At 40.1% G+C, this 21493-nt stretch overlaps 1 protein-coding gene across 3 annotated transcripts in view; it reads left to right on the top strand.

Annotated features, from left to right (window-relative positions):
- Positions 1–21493, top strand: part of atp11b (ATPase phospholipid transporting 11B) — a 165331-nt gene that overhangs the window by 13984 nt on the left and 129854 nt on the right. For all 3 annotated transcript variants that reach the window (XM_080185740.1, XM_080185739.1, XM_080185741.1), the window contains exons 3-8: positions 1418–1507; positions 2029–2109; positions 5666–5773; positions 11002–11130; positions 19193–19296; positions 19427–19474. In XM_080185740.1, the coding sequence (XP_080041866.1) occupies positions 1418–1507; positions 2029–2109; positions 5666–5773; positions 11002–11130; positions 19193–19296; positions 19427–19474 (560 nt within the window). The remainder of the gene's footprint in view (positions 1–1417; positions 1508–2028; positions 2110–5665; positions 5774–11001; positions 11131–19192; positions 19297–19426; positions 19475–21493) is intronic.

The raw sequence follows: 21493 nt of genomic DNA, 5'->3' as shown, positions 1-21493 counted from the left end.
TGTGGAGTCTACACGTTCTTTCTGTGTCTGCTTGGGTTTCCTCTGGCTGCTCCAGTTTCCTCCCACAGTCCAAAAGATGTGCTGCTTGGGCAGGCGTGTGGTGACTAGGGGATTTTCAGTGTAACTTCATTGCATTGCTAATGTAAACCTACTTGTGACACTAATGAAGAAACTTAAAACTTTAAACATTTTCAGTGGCAGGCTGTACCTGTTGGGGTACCACAAAGACCAGTGCTTTATCCTCAGGTATTTACAGTCCATATTAATGACTTCAGTATATGCGCAACATATCCAAGTTTGCTGATGGTACAAGTTTGATGGGAAAATAAGCAGACAGGAGGACACAAAGACTAAGCAGAGATATTGACAAGTTTGGTCATGGAACAAGAACATGGCAGATGAAATACACAGTGCTGCAACAAGTTTTCCTTTTGATAGGCAAAGCAAAAAGAAGCAGAATTTTTTTGAATGGTCAGGGATTTGTTTGCATTCATGTCCTTGTATATGATTTGCAAAGTTAACATGCAGTTAGAGCCAGCAACAGTAGGGTATGTTAACCTTTGTTACAAAAGGATTGACATAACGTGTATGGAAGTCCTACTACTATAATGCATGGCATTGGTTAGACCACACCTAGAGTGGTATAGTTACAGTTGTGGCTTCCTTTTCTAAGGAGGGGTATGCTTGCCCTAAAGGAAATGTGATAAAGGTTGGCTAGGCTGGTTATGGTTTGAGGTGATTATGTTGTGAGGAGGCGTAGAGTAAAGTGCTTCTGTGTTCCATGGAGTTCAGAAGAAGGGGAAGTGACCTTATGAACTATATAAAATTGGTAAGGGGCTTGAGTGATCAGATGCTGAGAAAATGGCTCACAGCCTCAGGGCTAGTGGGGGTGGGTTGCGGCCTCGGCTGGAGGGTGGATCACGGCCTCGGCCAGGGGGTGGGTCACGGCCTGAGGGCTTGGGGGGTGGGCCGTGGTCTCAGGATCAGGCTTCAGACACTTTGAAGGAAGTTGGGAAATTTTTTTACTGTGATGTGAATCTTTAAATATCTCTGTACCAATTCAGTTGTTGAGTAGGCAAATACTGATAGACTTTTGGATCTAAGGGAATTAGGGTGTATGGGAATTGCGAGGAATAGTGGAGTTAAGGTAGGAGATCAGCCACGATTTTGTTGACTGGCCTACTCCAGTTCCTATTTCTTGCGTTCCCAGGCTAAGATATGTCACACAAGTAAAACATTTAAAATTGTAATTACTGTTTGAGTAACGTTTGTAAAGATAGATTATTAATTAAGTCAAAATAGATGGATCTTATAGCAGAAAAAACTCAAAAGGCCTCCTAATTTGATTCAACAAACACATTTTGCATTTGAAACCACTTATTAATATATGTATAATAACTTTCCTTTTCCTTTACAGTACACAGTATGGAATTTTATCCCAAAGAATTTATTTGAACAATTCAGAAGAATAGCTAACTTTTACTTTCTTGTAATATTTCTTGTACAGGTAAGTGTACTTAGTATCCCTATGAACGGAATTGTTAACATTGGTTGAACATGACACAATTGTTAACCAATGAATTCTGAATTGATCTCACCTGTGAAAGCTACCCCAACCCCCACCCCCGGCCAGGTGTTGTAGCTAACATGTTGCTGTAAATGGCTTTGTGAAACTTGGCTTCTATATGCGTGACTTGCTCTCCCCCTGGAAATTGCATTCCTTTTTTGTATTTAAAAGAAGTGAAATAACATACCTAATAAGCATTTGACTTGAACTTATGAACAAGAGAACATTACAAGAGAACATTTTAGGCTGTCTGTTGGAATATATTGATTTGATGTTACTATTCTGTTATAAACTGTTTCTTTGTCACAAGTGTTTAGCTCAAAATTGACAAACCATTGGTGCCGATTCAGTAACTTTGTGCTGGAAATAAAATTTGACAGCAAAGATACCACGTGTCTACATTGATGCATGGACATAGTTTATGGAATTTAAGTAGTCTTCTCATTTTGGTTACTTTCCAGCTGATGATAGATACTCCTACCAGCCCTTACACCAGTGGACTGCCATTATTTTTTGTAATTACTGTCACAGCAATCAAACAGGTAAGATATGAAGCTAATATTCATTTTTAGTCTTGAAATCTTTGTATTTTGAACTACTTCTTAATTTCTATTGGGTCTATAATGAAACCATTTCTGACCAAGAAGGCAGATGGACGTCTTGCTTACATCACTGTGAAATTGGCCATTGAGGCATTTATGAGAACTAAAATTGCAGTATTCCACTGGTGTGGTCTCATCAACACCCTTATACAATTGTGCTTCAATCCACTTGCAAAAATGGCCAACATGCCATTTGCTTTCTTAGTTGCGTGCTTTATCTATTTGCTAACTTTTTTGTGTTTCTTGTACGAGAACACCCAGGTTTTTCTGAACGTCAATATTTACAAGTTTCAGATCTTTTAAAATAATAGTCTGCTTTTCTATTCTTACAATCAGTATGAATAACTTTACACTCCCCTACATTATATTCCATCTGCCATCTGGTTGCCAGTCACACTTGCCGGTCTGTATTGATTTGCAGCCTTTTTCTTCTCCTCACAGCTTAGTCCCATGAGTTTCTCCAGAGCTTTGCCTCTATTGATATTAATTTCCTCATTGTTATTAGCCCTTGATTAGTCTATATTTCTGGTGTACTTGTGTCTCCTAATGTGTAAACAAACGCAGAATATTAATTCAACACCCTTGCCATTTCCCATGATAATTTCTCTTGTCTCTGCTTCTGTCGGACCAATGTTTATTTTAGTTACTCTGTTCTTTTACAATCAAGGGATTTTCACAGTAACTTCATTACACTGTTAATGTAAGCCTACTTGTGACACTACTAATTTTCTTTAAAATCTGTTTTTATATTCCTGGCTCGTTTTCTCTCATTCTGTTTTGTTTCCTTCTTATCAACTTTTTGCTGGCCCTTTGTGCGTGTTTTAGAACCCAGCAATCTTCAGACTTGCTGTTCTTTGCAACATTTTAAGCCTCATTTAAACAAATGCTATTATTAACCTCCTTAGCAAGCCACAGATGGATCTTTCTTATTGAGTTTGTTTTTTGTTTAAAGGAATGTATTTTTGTTGAACATTTTGAATTGTTTCTTTAAATGTTTCCCATGGTTTAATTATTGCTGTATTTTTAGTCTGTTCACCTAATAAACATAGCCAGTTCTCCCTTCATACCTATGGAACTGACTTTAAGTTTAAGCTTCTTGTTCGTGATAGGCATATGTCATTTTCAAACTTGGTGTAGAATTTTGTTGCATTATGATCACTATTGCCCAGTGGATCTTTTACTATGAACTTGCTAATTAACCCTGTCTCATTGCACAATACTGAATCTAAAGTAGCTTTATCCGTAGTTGGCCCCACAACATATTGCTCTAGGAAACTATCACAAAAGCATTCTGCAAGCAAGTCTTCCAGACCACCTTTGCCAATTTGATTTATCCTGTCTATATGAAGATTAATGTCTCCCACAACTATTACATTACCTTTATTACAAGCTCTGATAGTTTCTTGTTTAATGCTGTCAATAGCTTAATTACAGTTAGAGGGCCTATCAACCATTCCCACCTGCCTTTCCTGACCCTTGCTATTTCTGGTCTCCACCCACATTGATGCTACTTCTCAATTTCCTGAGCTGGGACCCTTTCTCCCTAATGTCCTCTGTCACAGTCGCCTTTCTGCCTTTGCCATCATGAAAATCCTGATAAATTCCTTGACCTCATTGTGCCATTTCTCTTGAATAATAATCTTTGCACCCATGACTAGTGGGTATACAGTCCCATGATCCACCTTCTTTATCCAAACTTTAGAAGTCTTTGGGCTTTTAAAATCTAACCTTTGGTACTACCCAATCACTACTTCTGTATTTACATTTTTCAACCTTTGTTATGTCCTGAACTATGAACTTTGGTTGTTAATTTGATTACTAAATTTATAGTAAAAGCTGAATTTTTGATTGCACGTTCAAAAAATTCTACCACTGAATAAGCAGTTCCCTTTTTTTAATCTGGGTAATACTCCCCCCACCTTTACCTCATTAACTATTTTGATCTTTTGTTGTTGCTGCTATGTTGTACCAAATGAACAAGGAGAATAGGGCATTCTATGTGAACTGATTTTGGTTAGACTTGCAAATATTAGCTACTCTTGAGTACAAAAGCAGCCTTGCACTGTGGTCGTCACTTATTTTAAGACTGCATTAACATCAGAGTGATAGAGTTGGCACACTGACTTTCCATCAGCAGTAACATTATGTGATAGAATTCTGAAATTAAAGGTCAAACGGAGCAAAGTGGAACAAGTGAAGAGGGCAGTTGGTAGAGAGCTACACAGTATTTACTTTGCATTATTACAATTATACAGCTCTTCCTTCAGGCTTTTCTCTGCCTGCTAGATTGGTTCGCTACAACTACAAAGCTGAAAAAAAATAAATCTTAATAAGCGCTTCCATCTCTTGCAGAAGACTTCAGGCCAATCCACATTCAATAACCCGCTCTGAAAACTGTTGTGACGTATTGCACCACAGTAGCTGCGAGAATGCACAGCATTATAGAATAATCAACTGATTCCAAACAAAAGCAACTCTCAGCATTCGAGAAAACAAAATCAATTTGCCTTATCTTCTGCTAAGGTGACTTTAAAAAAAAAGATCCGGATCTGCATCTTCCACAAAAACTAATCAGTTCTTTCCCTGGGCCATGCCCTGTCTGTGTTTCCATGTTTCATTAAAATTCATCCATTATTTCCTGAGCTATACTGCTTACGGGTGTACAGATCAACAATCAGCACTACCTCTGGCCATTTTCAGTGGCAGAGGTAATAAGACACCCTACTTGCTCTGGCTTTCCTCAGGGGTAAGTTCACATCCTGAAACCAGATAATTTTGTTGAAGGTGTGATGCTTAACACTGACATGATTATATGTTCAGTTTAAGTTGTTTTAAGTGCCTTGATTTATCTTGTTTTATTTAACCTTACAAAGTATGTATATGATCTGCAAAAACAATTTACATTTACTTGCCTATCAACTAAATTTGAGGATTGCTGCTTTAACTGCTGTTTTGGATATACGTGTTGTAATTCATCTGAGAAGTTGCTTATTATTTTTAATGGCTAGAATGGAGTTTCTAAACTGAAACATGAGTCTATGATGATAGACCATGTTTAACTTAAATGAAGCTTCAAAGTTAAATGAATGTCAGCCCTCCATGTCTTTAATTGCAATTTGTCTTAGACAACTGTTGCAGTTAAAAGCCACCAAGTGTTCTGCTTGTAGTTCTGCTTTGGCACCTGGCATGTGCAATCAAAAGAGAACTTTTCTTCAAAACTGTTGAAAGATGAATGGTACAAGCTTCTAAATCAGTATGCGTTTTCGTAATTTTTCCTGTTCTGATATCATAGTAAGTGCCAAAGTATCTCAAAATAGTTTGCTTAAAGGAGTAAATGGTATGTTTGGTCCCTCCTCAAATAGTGTTTAGTTGCATTTTATTTAACTATTTGAATCTAGTTTTCTTTACTCTAAAATGGACATGTATAATTTGGCATGGCAAGAAGTCAAAATTCTTGTTTATAATAGATAATTAATGACATTTTGTTTGTTTTTAGGGTTATGAAGATTGGTTGCGGCATAAAGCAGACAATGAAGTAAATAACACTCCTGTGTACGTGATTCGAAGTGGTGGTCTTGTCCAAACAAGATCACAAAACATAAGAGTAAGTCATTCTTTTCTGTAATTTGTGTAGTGCATTAATTTTTTTAATTCGTTCTTGAAATGAGTGTTGCTGGCAAGACCAATATTTATTGCCCACCCCTAAAATAGTCATGGCAGCCCAAAAAGAGGCCATGCTGACTCTGTGGAGCAATTCATTCAATCTCATTTCCCTGCTCTATTGTTGTAACTCTTGCAAGTTTATTTTCCTCAAGTGGCCATCTAATTTCCTTTTGAAATCATTGATTCTCTCCCCTCCCACCACCTTTCTAAGCATCAAGTTCCCTGTCATTATCACTCACTTGTGTTTTTTAAAAAAGTTCTTCCTTTCATCCCCTATTTTCCCCAGACCCAACTTCTCCAACTTAACCTTATAGCTAAAATTCCCCATTCCTTGTAAATCTTGTTTGTACCTTGATGTGGTCCCTTCTATCCTTACTAAGATGTAATGACCAGAGCGATGGTTGTGGCCTAACCAGAGCTTTGAAGGTTCAGCTGCTATTTTTATACTCTCTCTATTTATGAAGCCCAGGATCCCATGTGCTTTGCTCACCACTCTCAGTATACCCTGCCAATTACAAAGGTCTGCGTGCATGGAGTCCAAAGTCCCTTTGTCTTTTCACATTCATTCGAAATGTGCTATTTAGTCTCTATAGTCTTGTTCTATCCTTTGCACCACGATGCATCACTTCATAGTACTCTGTATTAAATTCCATCTGCCACTTGTCTGCTCATCCTATTAGTCCATTTATCTCAGTGCATCAATTTGTCTTATTCGTGCTGTTTATCATCAGCAAATGTTGAAATTTTACAAATGTAACCTTCAGCAAATATTGGAAATCTGAAATTAAAAACAGAAAATGCTGGAACTACTCAGCAGGTCAGGCAGCACTTGTGGAGAGAGAAACAGAATTAATGTTTCGGGTCAATAACCTTTCAGCAGAAGCTGATTTTTTTTTTGACATGTAATCTTTGAAATTTTACTCTTCATTCCAATATCCGAGACATTTATATAGATCAAAAAAAGTGATCCCAGCAACGACCCATGGAAACATCACTGTCTGCCTTCCTGTAATCTGAAAAACAGCTATTTACAGTATCTCATTGTTTTCTGTCTTTAAGTGAGTTTTTTGTCCAATTGGCCCTCCTATTTTGTGAGTCAATCTTTTTGGTAGTTTGTCAAATGTTGCTTAAAATCCATTTAGACAATATCCATTTCATCCCCTTTGACAGCTAACTTCATTACTTCATCAAAAATTCTATTAACTTAAGCATATATGATTTGTCTTTCACAAATCCTCTCCTTAATTATCTCAAACTTCTCCAGTGTCTGTTGATATTTTTCTTAGTCATGTTCAGTTCAAATGTGCAACAATCCATCAAGTGCAGCTTAAGTATTACAGCCACACATCCTGATGGTTAAATGAGGTTTACTGCCACTCTGGCCCACAAGCAAAGAATTGGCAGACTTCCCCATGGCATGAAATTAATAGATGCAAGCCAAGCCTGACATGATCAATCAAGTGGAATTAACAGTTGAAATTCACTCATGACATCTTGAGTTATGTCAAAATTTGCCTTTTCTGCAGCCAGCTGGGCGACTCTCCCACTCTCTGCTTCCCTTCCTTATCCATCCACTTGCTGCCTCTCTCCTGACTCCACACTCAGAGCCAGCTTTCAGATGAGGTAAAGTGACGAACTGAAGGGAGGTGGTGTAAAGGAGAGGGGCCAAACTGGAGGGAGGTGGAGAGCTGGGTGAGGAGGGAAGGGGTTGGTCAGGGAGGGAGATGGTGAGCCCGTGTAGGGGATGGGTTTCTCTCTCTCTATTTGGAGAACTGCAAAATTCCCCCAGTGAAGTTATTATATCTCGTTTTCTTTTCAACTCTAACCAGATGGATTATGTCTCTGCCTCCTCAGTGATACCTTCTGTTTTTCCCACACTACAATGTCTTCCCTAATCAACATTGCCATCCCACCTCCCTTTCCTCCTACCCCATTTCTTTTTTCTGTTCTATACCTTCCAGCCAATTTAATTTTATATTCTCTCCAATCACACCAGTGACTCATCCTGTGAGGACGTTGGTCCCAGCCCTGTTTGACGTGCAACCTGCCCCTTTTGAATAGTTGTCAAAGCCCCAAGAATCTCAAACCTTTTCTCCTCCTTTGTATTAATCCTCCTTAATTTCCCTTTTCAACTGTCACAAGTGAGTGGCGCTGGCAGTAATCCAGACATTATGGTCTTCGAGATTCTAATTTTTAATTTCCTCAGTGGCTCGTAAAAGTTTGATGATTGGCCTGCAATGCCAATATATCATTTGTACTGCAAGTCCTGGCTCCACCCTTGCAGAATATTCCCCGTGATGTCCTTTATCCTGACATCAGCGAGGCAGTGCACTATGCCAAATTAATTATGATGATTATAGAAATGCCTGGTTGTCCCTTTAATGAAGGGCTGAAGTTTATGCGGTGTAGATGCACCCATCCTGTTGGGAAGCATGTTCCAGGATTTTGACCCAGTGACAGTGAAGGAATGGTGATAGCCATTGTTCTAGGTCACAGATTTGGAAAGTGTTGCAGTGCATTTTGCTGATGATGCATAGCACTTGCCTCTATGATGGTGAATGGGATGCTGATCACCAGGCTGTTTGTCTTGGATGGTGTCAAGCATCTTAATTGTTGTTGGATTTGGACTCATCCAAGCAAGTGAAGGGTATTCTGTCACACTCCTGACACGTCTTGTAGATGGTGGACAGGCATTTAGAAGTCAGAAGGTGAATTACTTACCCCAGAATTCCCAGCCTCTAATCTGTCCTTTTAGCCTTTGTGTTTATATGTCTGCTCCAGTTCAATTTCTGGTCAATGGTAACCTAATGTTGATGGTGAGGGATTCAGCAATGGTAATACTGTTAATGGCAGGAGGCGATACATAGATTCTGTTTTGATAGAGGCGGTCATTATCTAACACTTGTGTAACATAAATGTCACTTAATTTAGCAGGGGAGATAGTGACATATTGGTAATGTTGCCGGACTAGTAATGGTCTGAGGACATGGGTTCAGATCCTACCAGGGATTCGATTAAATTAATAAACCTGGAATGTAAAGCTAACCTCCGTAGCAGTGAACATGAAACCATCATTGATTGACATAAAAAGCCAATTCGTTCATTAATGCTGTGTAGGGCTGAAAATCTGCCATTCTTACCTAGTCTTGCCAGTGACACACACATGTCCCAGTAAAGAATAAAAAGATAAAACTCAAGCCTGAATGTGGTCCAGGTCGTCTCATGTATGGGCATGGACTGCTTCTCTATTTGAGGAGTTGTAAATGGTACTTTCACTGTACAATCATTAACAAACCTCCCTACTTCTGGCCTTATGGTGAAGGGAAGGTCATTATGAAGCAGTTGGAGATGGTTGGTAACCTTTGACACATTACCCAACGAAATACTGGCAGTGGGGTTAGGGCGATTAGTCTTGAAGCGCAGACACCTTCCTTTGTGCTCGGTGTAACTTCAATCAGTGGAGCATTTTGCTCCTGATTCCCATCGACTTCAGTTTTGCTCCTTGATGTCGCACTCAGTCAAATTCTGTCCAGAGGTCAAGGCCAGTCACTCTTGTCTCCCGTCTAGAATTCAGCTCTTTTGTTCATGTGATGAAGGTTTAAATGAGGTTGAACTCAGTGACGCTCGCAGAACCCAAACTGAGCATTGGTGAGGAGGTTATTGTTAGGTAAGTATCATTTGATAACACTGTCAATGATCTTACATCACTTTGAGACAAGTTGAGACTTGTGCAGTCTTTTTCAAACATTACTTTGGATCCTAGCCAGAGATATAGCTAAGTTACCCCCACTCAGTCACAACAATATTGTACAGCAAATTTGTCCCTGTTTGTACATGTTTTTGATTTGATTTATTTACTAAGTCCATCCCATTTATACACAATTTTAATACTGAATTTACTTATCAATCACATTCTCTTATTTACATGGTTCCTGGTGCAGATTAGCATCAGATGGACAGACATGGACTCGAGCTGTGAATGGAAAATGAGGTCAGTGAGTGAGATGGAGGTGGTCAGGATCATTAAATTGTAACTCATCGTGGTGAGATTGTGCTGTGTATCACTAACGCACCCAAGGAAGCTGAGCCTGTAATTGTGGAGAATGTCGCTGATGGGTCACACATTGATAAGAGAAAGCTATCAAGGTTAAGCAGTTAAGGGAATCTGGAAATCATGGTGCAAGAGAAACCATTGGAGATGTGCTGGATTTGTGAAAACAAGTCAGAAATGAGTCACGCAAGGCTACGGATCTGGACACCGGAAGAGAGCTGCAGTGCATTTGATTCTGTTATTTGTCAATGCATGGATGCATGCACGCACTTCAGCTGATGTTACTAGATATAATTTAGTAGCCGGGACATTTGATGTTTCTTCCCTCATCTTGTTAACCTAGTTGTAACACACTGCTCATTGCCTGGCTGAAACAAATTCCTCCCAGTCTTCACTGTGTTAGTTTGTGTATACCTTCCATGTATCATATTATAATCTACGATATGGAATTATTTAATCAAGTCATTTAGTTTGATTAGGTGACATTAGCTGGTCACTCAAGAGGAAACTGAGCACTACTTCACAAAGATGCTGGGACAGCTACTACTCCAAGAATGAGTGGATTTTTTAAAATCTAAGTAAGGTATTGAGTGATGTGGAGTAATGCTGGGACAAATTTTGGAGTGCAGATCAACCATGATCTAATTGAATAGGAGAGGATGCCCAAGGGGTTGAATGATCGACAAAAATTTTGACTACAGATGGGTACAGGAAACTAGAAGTTATGGTATTCGATTAGAAATTACAGGTTGAGAGTTGAAGCCTCACTATGTTGCAACATTTGGTTCAACAAATAGAATTTGTAAGCTTGAAAGCTGCTCATATAACCTGAACTGATGTACTAATATCCTAAGGGGAAGGAAGCATGTCACCTCTACCAATCTAGCCACTGCATGACTCAAATCTTATACTGCATGGTTGACAGTTTATGTCCCCTAGAATGGCTCACTGAACCACTTAGTAAAATAAATGATTGAAAATGCAAGTATGTGATCCACCATTACTTTCTCAGGATAACCAGCAATGAACAGTAAATGCAAACTCTGTTGTGTTGCCAAAAGCACTGCAATATTTATATTGTTTCCTTTGAAAACTCAGCTTTTTATTTCTACTTGTAGGTTGGTGACATTGTCAGGATAGAAAAAGACCAGACATTTCCCACAGATTTAGTGCTGCTGTCAACTGACCGAGAGGACGGGACATGTTATGTCACTACAGCAAGTTTGGATGGAGAAACAAATCTGAAGGTTACCATTTTTACTTATATAAGAAATTATTAAGTGCCTATGAGGAAGTGAAGGTTTTAGAGTGTTTTGAAAAAATGAGTTGCAGCAATTTATGTTAAAGGATTTGAGATAACATTTTTGCTATAAAGTTTTTGTAAGTATAAAACTGTAATCTGAAATACAGCAGGGAAATGTTACTTTTTAAGTTGGTCCTTTGTAGATCTGAGTAACAAAATAGAAGTAGATTTGTATTTTTCAGGGTACAAATGGTTGGAGTTGAAAGCTAAATTTACTTGTACAAAAAAAATTGGACTTCTCACTAGCCTTATTTTATCCAGTAGATATTAAATTGATCTTGATATTTTATTTGGAAAGGTAAGATCCATGGGAAAGTGTATGCATGGTTTTATTTTTAAAAGAATCAATATTTCAATGAACTAGGTGTTATTGATGTTGGAATACCCTTCTGGAAGAAAGGCCTATTGCTGAGTGGTGTGAACTTTTTTAGTACAGCTGCTTATTTTAAATAGCTGCAGTGTGCAATAGATGTAGAAAAGCAGAAACCAGGAGCGTGTTCTTGGACTAAGGTGCTAAATTGCCTCTTAGTGTCCCGGGTTGTGTAGGTTAGGGTGCTGGAGTCAATATTGAAAATTGTGCTCCATCTCTACTTGGTCTGTATTTGTGGGACAGGGATAGTGATGGAGTAGTTTGAAATGTTAGTTGGAAGATACGACTAAATAATATGCCTTTGGCCCCTCTATCTCCCAACTTGAGTGCCAATCTCCTGATGTTAATGAGGATGGCTGCAGGATTGGTTGCATTGTGATTCAATATCCTGGGCAGTCAGCTCTCTAGAGAGGCTCTCCTTGCTATGCAGGCCGATCCTGACCATCTGCTATTTGTTACTCTTTCTGCCCCAAGTTCACGCTCCTGATTAACAGTTTCTAAGCCCAACATTTTAGCTTAAACAACCTGTGTTTGTAAGTTCAAACTCCATCCCCTCAATCTTATGAGCTCTGGTAAAGATCTGTAAAAGATCTGGATGTGGATTTCCTCTCAAATTTCATGCTTCAGTCTCTGATTTGCTGCTCTTTTATAAGATTTTGATCACTTGACAGCCTTCCTCTCACCAGTGTCATGACTGAGGGACTTAGTCTCCTGCTGAGTCTGTGTCTGGCCACTAGTTACAGTAGTTTTTCAGCTTCTGTCTGTTCCTGGCCAGGAAATCATTTACCTGGGCTGTAAAACAAACTTCTGATGCTTCTGGATTTTATAGTGTCCTCCAGCTTTGCCATCATCTTTCTATCCTGCAACTGACTCTGTCACACCTCCTGGATTCACATTCCTAGCAGAATATCTCCCCTGGAATAGCTATGAGAATTCACTTCACCTGTCTCTGAATTCATGTAACAGCTCAACGCACCATGTTGACTCCACTCTCTCCATGACGTCATCTAAAGCACAGCGTTAGTTTTCACATGTACCTCGATGTTACTCAGGTCTGCTCCACCACCACTCCTCTCAAATCTTCTACTGTTCCTCCTCCTCCATAATCATCCTCAACACCAGTGTCCCACAAAGTTGTGTCCTCTGCTCCTTAATATACTCCTTATACACTTACCACAGTGTGGCCAAACTCCCCTCCAACTTGATTTTCAAATTTGCTGATGACATTACCGTAGTGGGTTGGATCTCAAACAATGATGAATACGGGAAAAGGTAGAGAATCTGGTAAACTGGTGCAATGACAATAATCTCTCCCTCAATGTCAGCAAATCAAAGAAGATATTCATCAACTTCAAGAAGTGTAGAGGAGAACATGCCCCTGTCTACACCAATGGGGCTGAAGGGGAATTGGTTGAGAGCTTCAAGCTTCTAGGTGTTCAGATCACCAACAACCTGTCCTGGTCCCTCCAAGCTGATGGTATAATTAAGAAAGCCCACCAATGCCTCAACTTCCTCCAGGGGCTAAGGAAATTTGGCAAATCACTACGACTCTCACCAACTTTTACAGATGCACCATAGAAAGCATTCTTTCTGCTTATATCTCAGCTTGGTATGGCTCCTGCCCTGTCCAAGACTGCACAAAACTACAAAGGGTCGTGAACAAAGCCCAGTCCATTTCGCATTCATTGACTCTGTTTACACTTCCCACTGCCTCGGAAAAGCAGCCTGCATAATCAAGGACCTGACACACCTCGGACATGCTCTCTTCTACCTTCTTCCGTCGGGAAGAAGATGCAAAAGTCTGAGGTCACGTACCAACTGACTCAAGAACAGCCTCTTCCCTGCTGCCAGCAGATGTTTCTTGGACTACCTCATATTAAGTTAATTTTTCTCTATACCCTGGCTATGACTGTAACATTACATTCTGCACCCTCTCCTCCTCTATGTAATTGGCCAGGTTGGATTTTTTTTTGTATTGGACATACCTCAGCAATTTTCCACATTGCCAAGTAAATGCTAGTATTGTAGATGTACTGGAACAGCTTGGCTAGGGGCATGGCAAGTTCTGGAGTGTACATCTTCAGTACTGTTATTGTTGAATAGAGCGCTGCGAGGTTTCTCAAATGGCTTAATGGCCAATTTAATTAAGATAAGTAATTTTAGCAGGGATAACTTGCATATACATGGTGCCTTTAAGAACATAAGAAATAGGAGCAGGAGTAGGCCTTCGAGCCTGCCCCGCCATTCAATAAGATCATGGCTGATCTGAAGTGGATCAGTTCCACTTTCCCGCTCTCTCCCCATAACCCTTAATTCCCTTGTCTGTCAAAATCCATCCCTTTCATTATCTTATTCGTCTCTATAAGATCCCCCCTCAGCCTTCTATACTCCAACAAGTACAGACCCAGTCTATTTAGTCTCTCTTCATAGTCTAACCCCCTCATCTCCGGTATCAGCCTAGTGAGCCTCCTCTGCACCCTCTCCAAGGCCAAAATATCCTTGCGCAAATGCGGCGACCAAAGCTGCACACAGTACTCCAGCTGTGGCCTCACCAGTACCCTGTACAGTTGCAGCAAGACCTCCCTGCTTTTATATTCTATCCCCCTCGCTATAAAGGCCAGCATACCATTCGCCTTCTTGATCACCTGCTGCACCTGCAGACTGGGTTTTTGCGACTCATGCACAAGGACTCCCAGGTCCCTCTGCACCGTCGCATACTGCAGCTTTTTGTCCTTTAAATAGTAATCCCTCCTCCTATTATTTCTACCAAAGTGGATAACCTCACACTTGCTAACATTATACTCCATCTGCCAGGTCCTCGCCCACTCGCTCAGCCTATCCAGATCCCTCTGCGCAATTTGCTTTTTCACTCATCTTCGTGTCGTCAGCAAATTTCGTCACCCTACACTCAGCCCCCTCCTCCAGATCATCTATATAAATGGTAACTAGCTGAGACCCCAGCACCGATCCCTGCGGCACTCCACTAGTCACCAACCGCCAATCAGAATAGCACCCATTGACACCAACTCTCTGCCTCCTATTAGACAACCAATCCTCTATACACGCTAACACCTTACCCCCAACTCCATGCAATCTTTTGTGAGGCACCTTATCAAATGCCTTTTCAAAATCTAGAAACACTACATCTACCGGTTCTCCTCTGTATACCGCACTAGTCACATCCTCATAGAAATCCAATAAATTTGTCAAACACGACTTCCCCTTAACGAATCCGTGCTCTATCAAACCATTCCTTTCCAGGTGCCTCGCTATTTCTTCTTTGATGACGGATTCCAGCATTTTTCAAACTACAGACGTTAAACTAACCGGCCTATAATTCCCTGCCTTTTGCCTGCTACCTTTTTTAAACAGCGGCATAACACTAGCTGTTTTCCAACCTTCCGGCACTTCCCTGGAATCCAGCGAATTTTGTAAATAATCACTAAGGCATCCACTATCGCCTCTACCATTTCCTTCAGAACCCTGGGTTGCATTCCATCCAATCCTGGGAACTTGTCCACCATCAGTCCCAATAGTCTATCAAGCACTACCTCTCTAGTGACAGTAATCGCATTCAGGCCCTCAACTCCTACCATCCTTTTACCTTTAAGATCCAGCAAACTATTTACGTCCTCCTCCGTGAAAACCAAGGCAAAAAACTTATTTAAGGCCTCAGCCATTTCCTCATCTCCCACCACTAAATCCCCCCTCTCATCCTCTAAGGGTCCAACATTCACTCTAGCCAGCCTCCTCCTCTTTATAGATTTGTAAAAACTCTTGCATGAGTGAGATTAACATAGTAAAATGTCCTAATGTTATCATATGAAATTTATCACTGAGCTGTACAAGAAGATATTAGAATTGGCCTGGTCAAAGTAGTATCTTAAAGGAGGAGAGAATGAAGTGGACAGCAGGGCAAATAGAGGAAGGGAATTCTAAAGCCGAGAGCTTAGGCGGTTGATGACACAGTCGACAGTGGAGGCTGAAGGAAATTGGGGATGCACAAGAGCCTAGAAATGGAGAAAATGGAAAGCTCTTGGAGAGTTATAGGCAGCAGGAGATTATAGAGATGAGAGGCAGGATCTTGGGGTTTGAATGCAAGGATGAGAATTTTAATTGAGACTTATTGCTAGACATGGAAACCAAGGGAGATGTCTGCATTGAATATTGAGGCTCCTCGTTATCATGACAAAATTCATTCCCTTGTTCGGTGTCTCTTTCAACGTACGTTTAATTGTCAACGAACAGTCCATCTGTGGCATGTGATAGTATTGTGTTAGTTTGAGAAACAATGGACTCAATTGCTTACCTCATGAACCATCAGAAGGTGTTCAGCAGAATTTGAGACCACCTTGAAGTCAGTTATTCTTTCAATCCAGTACATGGCCCTCTTGCATGAGTGAGATTGAAGACACTTACACAGATCCATTTGCTTAATCTGATTGTGAATACCATGAATGACAGCTGTTCTCTGGCTTTGTTCCTGTCTTATGCCCTCAAAGTAGTTTTACCTGAACAAAAATACAGTAAGATTTAAAAGCAAGCATTGAACTACGATTGTTATCAATGGTAATAGTTAAAATATCTCCTGATCTCTAGAGCAAGCATCAACACAAAACCTGAGTTACAAAATAACCACCTATTTTACTTGCAAATCAATTCTGATTTTCATCTTATTGGAATAAAAGCAAAAGACTGTGAATACGGGAAATCTGGAAAAAAATAACAGAAAATGCTGGAAAAACTCAGCAGGTCTGAGAGTATGAAGAGTCATACAGACTCAGAATCACAGAATGCCTACAGTGCAGGAAGTGATCATTCGGCTCATCAAGCCTGTACCAACAATTATTCCACCCAGGCCCTATTCCCATAACCCCACGTATTTATGCTGATAGTCCCCCTGACCCTAAGGGCCAATTTAGCATGGGCAATCCACCTAACCTGTACATCTTTGGACTGTGGGAAGAAATTGGAACATCCTGAGAAAACCACTGACATAGAGAACATTCAAACTCCATGTACACAATCACCCAAGGCACAAATTGAACTCTGGTTCCTCGCCCAAGGCGAGGGTCCTTTGTGCTGTGGGGCAGCATCTCAAAAGGTAACTCTGTTTCTTTCTCCACAGATGTTTCCAGACCTGCTGAGTTTTCTAGCATTTTCTGTTTTCATTCTATCTAATAGGCACTACTTTTTATTTTGTTTCACTGCAACAGGTAAAGTTCAAGGACATTCAGGTTTTCTAACAAGCTCAGCTTGACTGAAATAATGAGATTCAATAATGCTCTCACACCATCATATTTGTTAAAGATTGCCCAGCTTGAAAAATGAGAAACTCTACAAATAAAGCACCCTCCATGTTCCTAAGAAGTGTAACGAGTGAATTTGCAAACCAGGTTTCAATTCCAGAATCAAAGGGGAATTGTGATACGCTTGCCAAATGCCTAAGAATATAAAAATAGAGACAGGAGTAGATATTAAGGTGCCATAAGTCTTGCCCACATTCGGTACGATCATCACTGATACTCTGCCACATCTCCATGTTCTTGCCTGCTCCCCATATCCCTGGTTAACAGTGATCAAAAATCTGTCTATCCCAGCCTAAAATGTACTGAATGATGGAACATAGACAACTCTCCTAGATAGGGAATTCCAAAGATTCGTAATCCCCCTGAGTGATTAAATTTCTCCTTATCTCCATCCTAAATGATTGGCCCACTATGCTGACTCTGTGGCCCCGTGTTCTAGATCCGCAAACCAGCAGAAAAATATCTGTGCCTGAGCTGTCAACTCCCTTCGTAATGTTGTATGTTTCAGTGAGATCACCACTCATTTTTCTAAACTCCAGATTACAGGCCCAATTTATGCAGCCTTTCATTATAGGACAACACCTCAACCTGTGTACTTCCTGGAGGAAGATTTGGAGAGCAAAACTGCACATAGTAGTGCAATTGTAGTATGATTTTCTTGTTTCTGTACTCTAGTCCATTTTTTAGTAAGGGCCATATGCCACTTGCCGTCCTAGTTGTTTGCGGCAGATGCTTGCTACTTTTTGTATACCTTGCACGACTACACCCAAGTCGCTCTGGACATCAATGTTTAAAAATGTCATGCTTTTAAAACATATTTTGTTTTGCTATTCTTAGAACCTCAGCACTTCCCCACACTACTCCAAGTTCCATCTTGTTATTCATTTGATCTGCCTACATCTCTTTTTGAGTCTTTTGTATCCTTCTCATCTTAAAATGCAAAGATAGGTGGAAATTCTGTCAAACTTGTATACATTACCCTTTGGTTTCTTTGTCTAATTCAGTAGTACAGTTTGTAAATAGCTGTGGTTCCTATGCGAATTCCTGTGGCACTTCAGGTTTGCTGTTGGTGTAACACTAGATGGGTGGAGGCTGGTTGATGTTTACGTTCAGTGAGGAAGAGGTAAAGATGATTTGTGAGTTAAGATTGACTAGCAGAAACATTTGGAAAAGGAAAATGGGGCAGTGGACTGTGCTACCCAGCAGTGGTATTTGATAAATGGTGTTAAATTGGTGAATGAAGCAAGCAACAGATGTAATTTTTTTTTTATTTTCTTGGAGGGGTTTAGGGAATATATTAGCAGCTAGGTGACATGATTGTTAGCTGATGTTGACATTTTATCTTCATACAGATTTCAGATCTGGCGATGTTTGATGACTTGGTTTTCATGAGGGATGGCAGTAAAGGGGCTTTTTAACTTGGTTAGCAGAGGTGAGATTCCCAAGAACTTGGAAAGCTCATTAATGGGGCTGGATGATTGAAGACTTCTGATAACTTAATATTTATGGTGACTTCCTCAGTAGAGACAAATTGTGTGAAGTATATGATATTTGGCTTAGGGAAAGAAGACAGTGTACTATAAGGGTTGAATAACTGTCCCAGAGTAGGTAAGAAGGTGATAGAACTCCTCAACATCATTCTGGATAGGGGACTGTTTTGGCCAGCAATGGTGCTTGTTAAATGGTGATTAAATTGGTGAATGCAAGCCGCGACAATGCGATTTTTGGAGGAATGGCTGATTTTGTTGGTGATAAATGAGGAACGTATTGGTGACTGGAATGGCAAAGTTTTTAACTGAAATGGAATTGAGAGAGTTAGGTGGAGGGCAGGCTTCTTCTAAATATTTGTGTGTCTAGGAAGGGGTGGGAGTGAGGAGGGCTGTTACAATTATGAGGGCTGAAATATTCCACAATTATAATAAAAAATAAAATGGATGTTGAGCCAAAGTTATCAGGAGAGCCAACAAAAAGTTTGGTCAAAGAGGTGGTTTTTAAAAGCCTTTAAAAAGTGGAGGGATTTGGGGAGGGTATTCCACAATGGAATTCCACTGCCTAAACCACTGAGGCCTTTTAAGAAGTAATTGGATTCTGAAATGGGGAGCATCCTCTGATCTCTCTGGATGGGTGAATTAAGATGGGTTAATCAGCCTTTCTCATCAGTAACCATCTTGTGATTCGGTGAAATGTTATTTCTGGAAATTAATTGGTTGAATACAGCCAGGGAAACATTCATAAATTTAGTTCACTTGTAAGATGCTGATGTGGTTTATTGAGGAGTAGGCTTCATGCACTTTTTTTTATTTTGAGCTTTGATATGCTTTATTTAGACACATCATGCTGTTCCAGAAATAGCTAAGTTGCAGACTGTTCTTCAGCTGGACACACTGAGAGCTGTCATAACCTGCCACCAACCGGAACCAGACCTGTATAGGTGAGATCAAAGCATAAACTTGTACTTTAGTAAATACAATTTGGTGTTTGTGAATCTGTTTTTAGCTTCAACTTTATTTTCTTTTCACAACTATTTTCCCAGCATCAATATTTCATAACTGTGTTTACAGATTTGTTGGTCAAATTACGATAAGAGGAAAGCCAAACGACATAGTGAGGTATGAAAATTTAAACCATCTGGTTGCTATGAATTTCTAAAAAGGCACTCTGTTGTAAAAATATTTACCTATAATTCTCCACAGCTTTCAGAATAAGAAAATTATGAAATACTTAGTTTGTTAAATAGCAAGTTTGGGAATATTTTGTGAAGACAGTAGTGGTTAGGATAAAATATTCATCAATTAGTCTGAGCACATTAAGGGAACAGTGCTTAATGATTACTTAATGAGTGGATTTCCCTCATTTCCCCTCATATTTACCAAACAACTGGATCCAGCAAACACCAAAGGCAGAGCAGATCAAAATGCTTAAGATTTTTTGACTTGAATATGCTACCTTGATTTGTGTCCCTGTCCTGTTTATACCTGTACAAAATAACTACACCACATGGACTTCAGGTCAAAAAGGCAGCCCACCACCAACTCCTCAAAGGCAATTGGGGATGGGCAATAAATGCTGACCTGGCCAGTGATGCCCACACCCCATGAACAAATTTTTAAAAATTCTAAATAAACAACCCACACCAAAATAATTTAACTTGCCTATGTAGTTTTAACCGTGGTATTTCAAATCTCTGCAGTAATATTTTCTTTAAAATCCTGCTTCTCTTTCACAAGTTTAATGCTTGAATTTTGCTGCTTTCCTGGATACCTTTAGTAGCGTACTGCTTGTGCTAGATCTGTTTTGTCTTTTGTTCCCTCTCACACCCTAGCTCAGACTTCTCCTTTTCCCTTTCCAAGGATGTGGCTACTGTGTCAAATTTGGTAACTTCACGCAATTGGTTGCAGCCTATTTCAACCAAAAGTGTATTTCCTTTGGGAGTTCAAATGCACTAAGCTTATGTTTCTGGTGCATGGCAGAACTCTGAAGAAGCTCAGATGTGTGCATATGCATTGTAATTGTCCGGGAAGTTTTTGATGGTTTGATTTGCCCAGAACCTTTACAGATGTAACTTGTGCTTATCTGCACTGGATTACTCAACTTGTCAACCCCTTCCCATGCACCCGATTGCCCACAAGCAGGGCCAATCCACACCTGGTCCAGTTTGACGGCCCATTCCTATCCTACCACTCACTCCATCGCTCCCAAGCCACTGAAAAACTTGAGACTTTTACAAAGTTAGCTGAATACAGCAGCTGATGTCCTTAAAGTGGGCATGTGCTCTGTAGTGCCCCTTTTTGCCAGTCTTCTCGATCACTGCACTCACTTCATTATTCCAGCTGAGATCAGAAATTCCCATTGGAAGGCCTCAAAAATAGTAAGCACACATCAATCTAACTGGATCTGGGTAAGATGTTCTTTCAGAGAGTTGGTGCAGATTTAATGGGCCAAATGACCATCTCCTACACTATAAGGAATTTATGGTTTTGTGGAAATAAATTCAGCAGTAATTCTCACAAAGGAATTGGATGAATTCTTGGAAAGGAAACATTTGCAAGTGTATGGAGAAAGAACAGGGGAATGGAACTAATTGAATAGCTCCTTTGAAGCGCTGACATTATGGTCTGAGGGGTCTCCTTTTGTGGACTAAGTCCTTTTAGAGACACAACCAAACAAAAAATACTGAGCAAAGAAGAAATGAGGCGAATGACCAAAACCTCCATTAGAAAGTTGGAACAGGAGAGGCAGAGGGCTAAGGAAATGAATTGGAGAATGTGGCTTGAATGGCTGACAGTATGCCAGTCAATGATGAGGTGAAGGAATGGAGAGAGAAAAACTCAGGAGGCCAGAATCTGAGAAATGGGAGTTTGCCTGGAGAATGTAAAGGTGAAGGATGTTACAGAAGTAAAGCAGGGAGAGACGTTTTAAGGATAGCAGAGAAAATGGTTACTGCGGCATTTTGGTTTTTATTTATTCACGGGATATGTGTATTGCTGACAAGACCTGTATTTATTTCTCATCCCTAACTGCTGTTGAGAAAATGGTGGTGAGCTGCTTTCTTGAGCTGCTGTAGTCTGGTGTTAGTACACTCAATGCTACTAGGAAGGAAGTTCCAGAATTCTCACCCACTAACAATG

The sequence above is a fragment of the Carcharhinus amblyrhynchos genome, chromosome 3 (assembly GCF_965287045.1).
Source record: "Carcharhinus amblyrhynchos chromosome 3, sCarAmb.v2.hapA, whole genome shotgun sequence".
In the NCBI taxonomy this organism is placed as follows: Eukaryota; Metazoa; Chordata; class Chondrichthyes; order Carcharhiniformes; family Carcharhinidae; genus Carcharhinus; species Carcharhinus amblyrhynchos.
The sequence above is the reverse complement of the archived record's forward strand: the minus strand, read 5'-3'. Positions and strand labels throughout refer to the sequence as shown.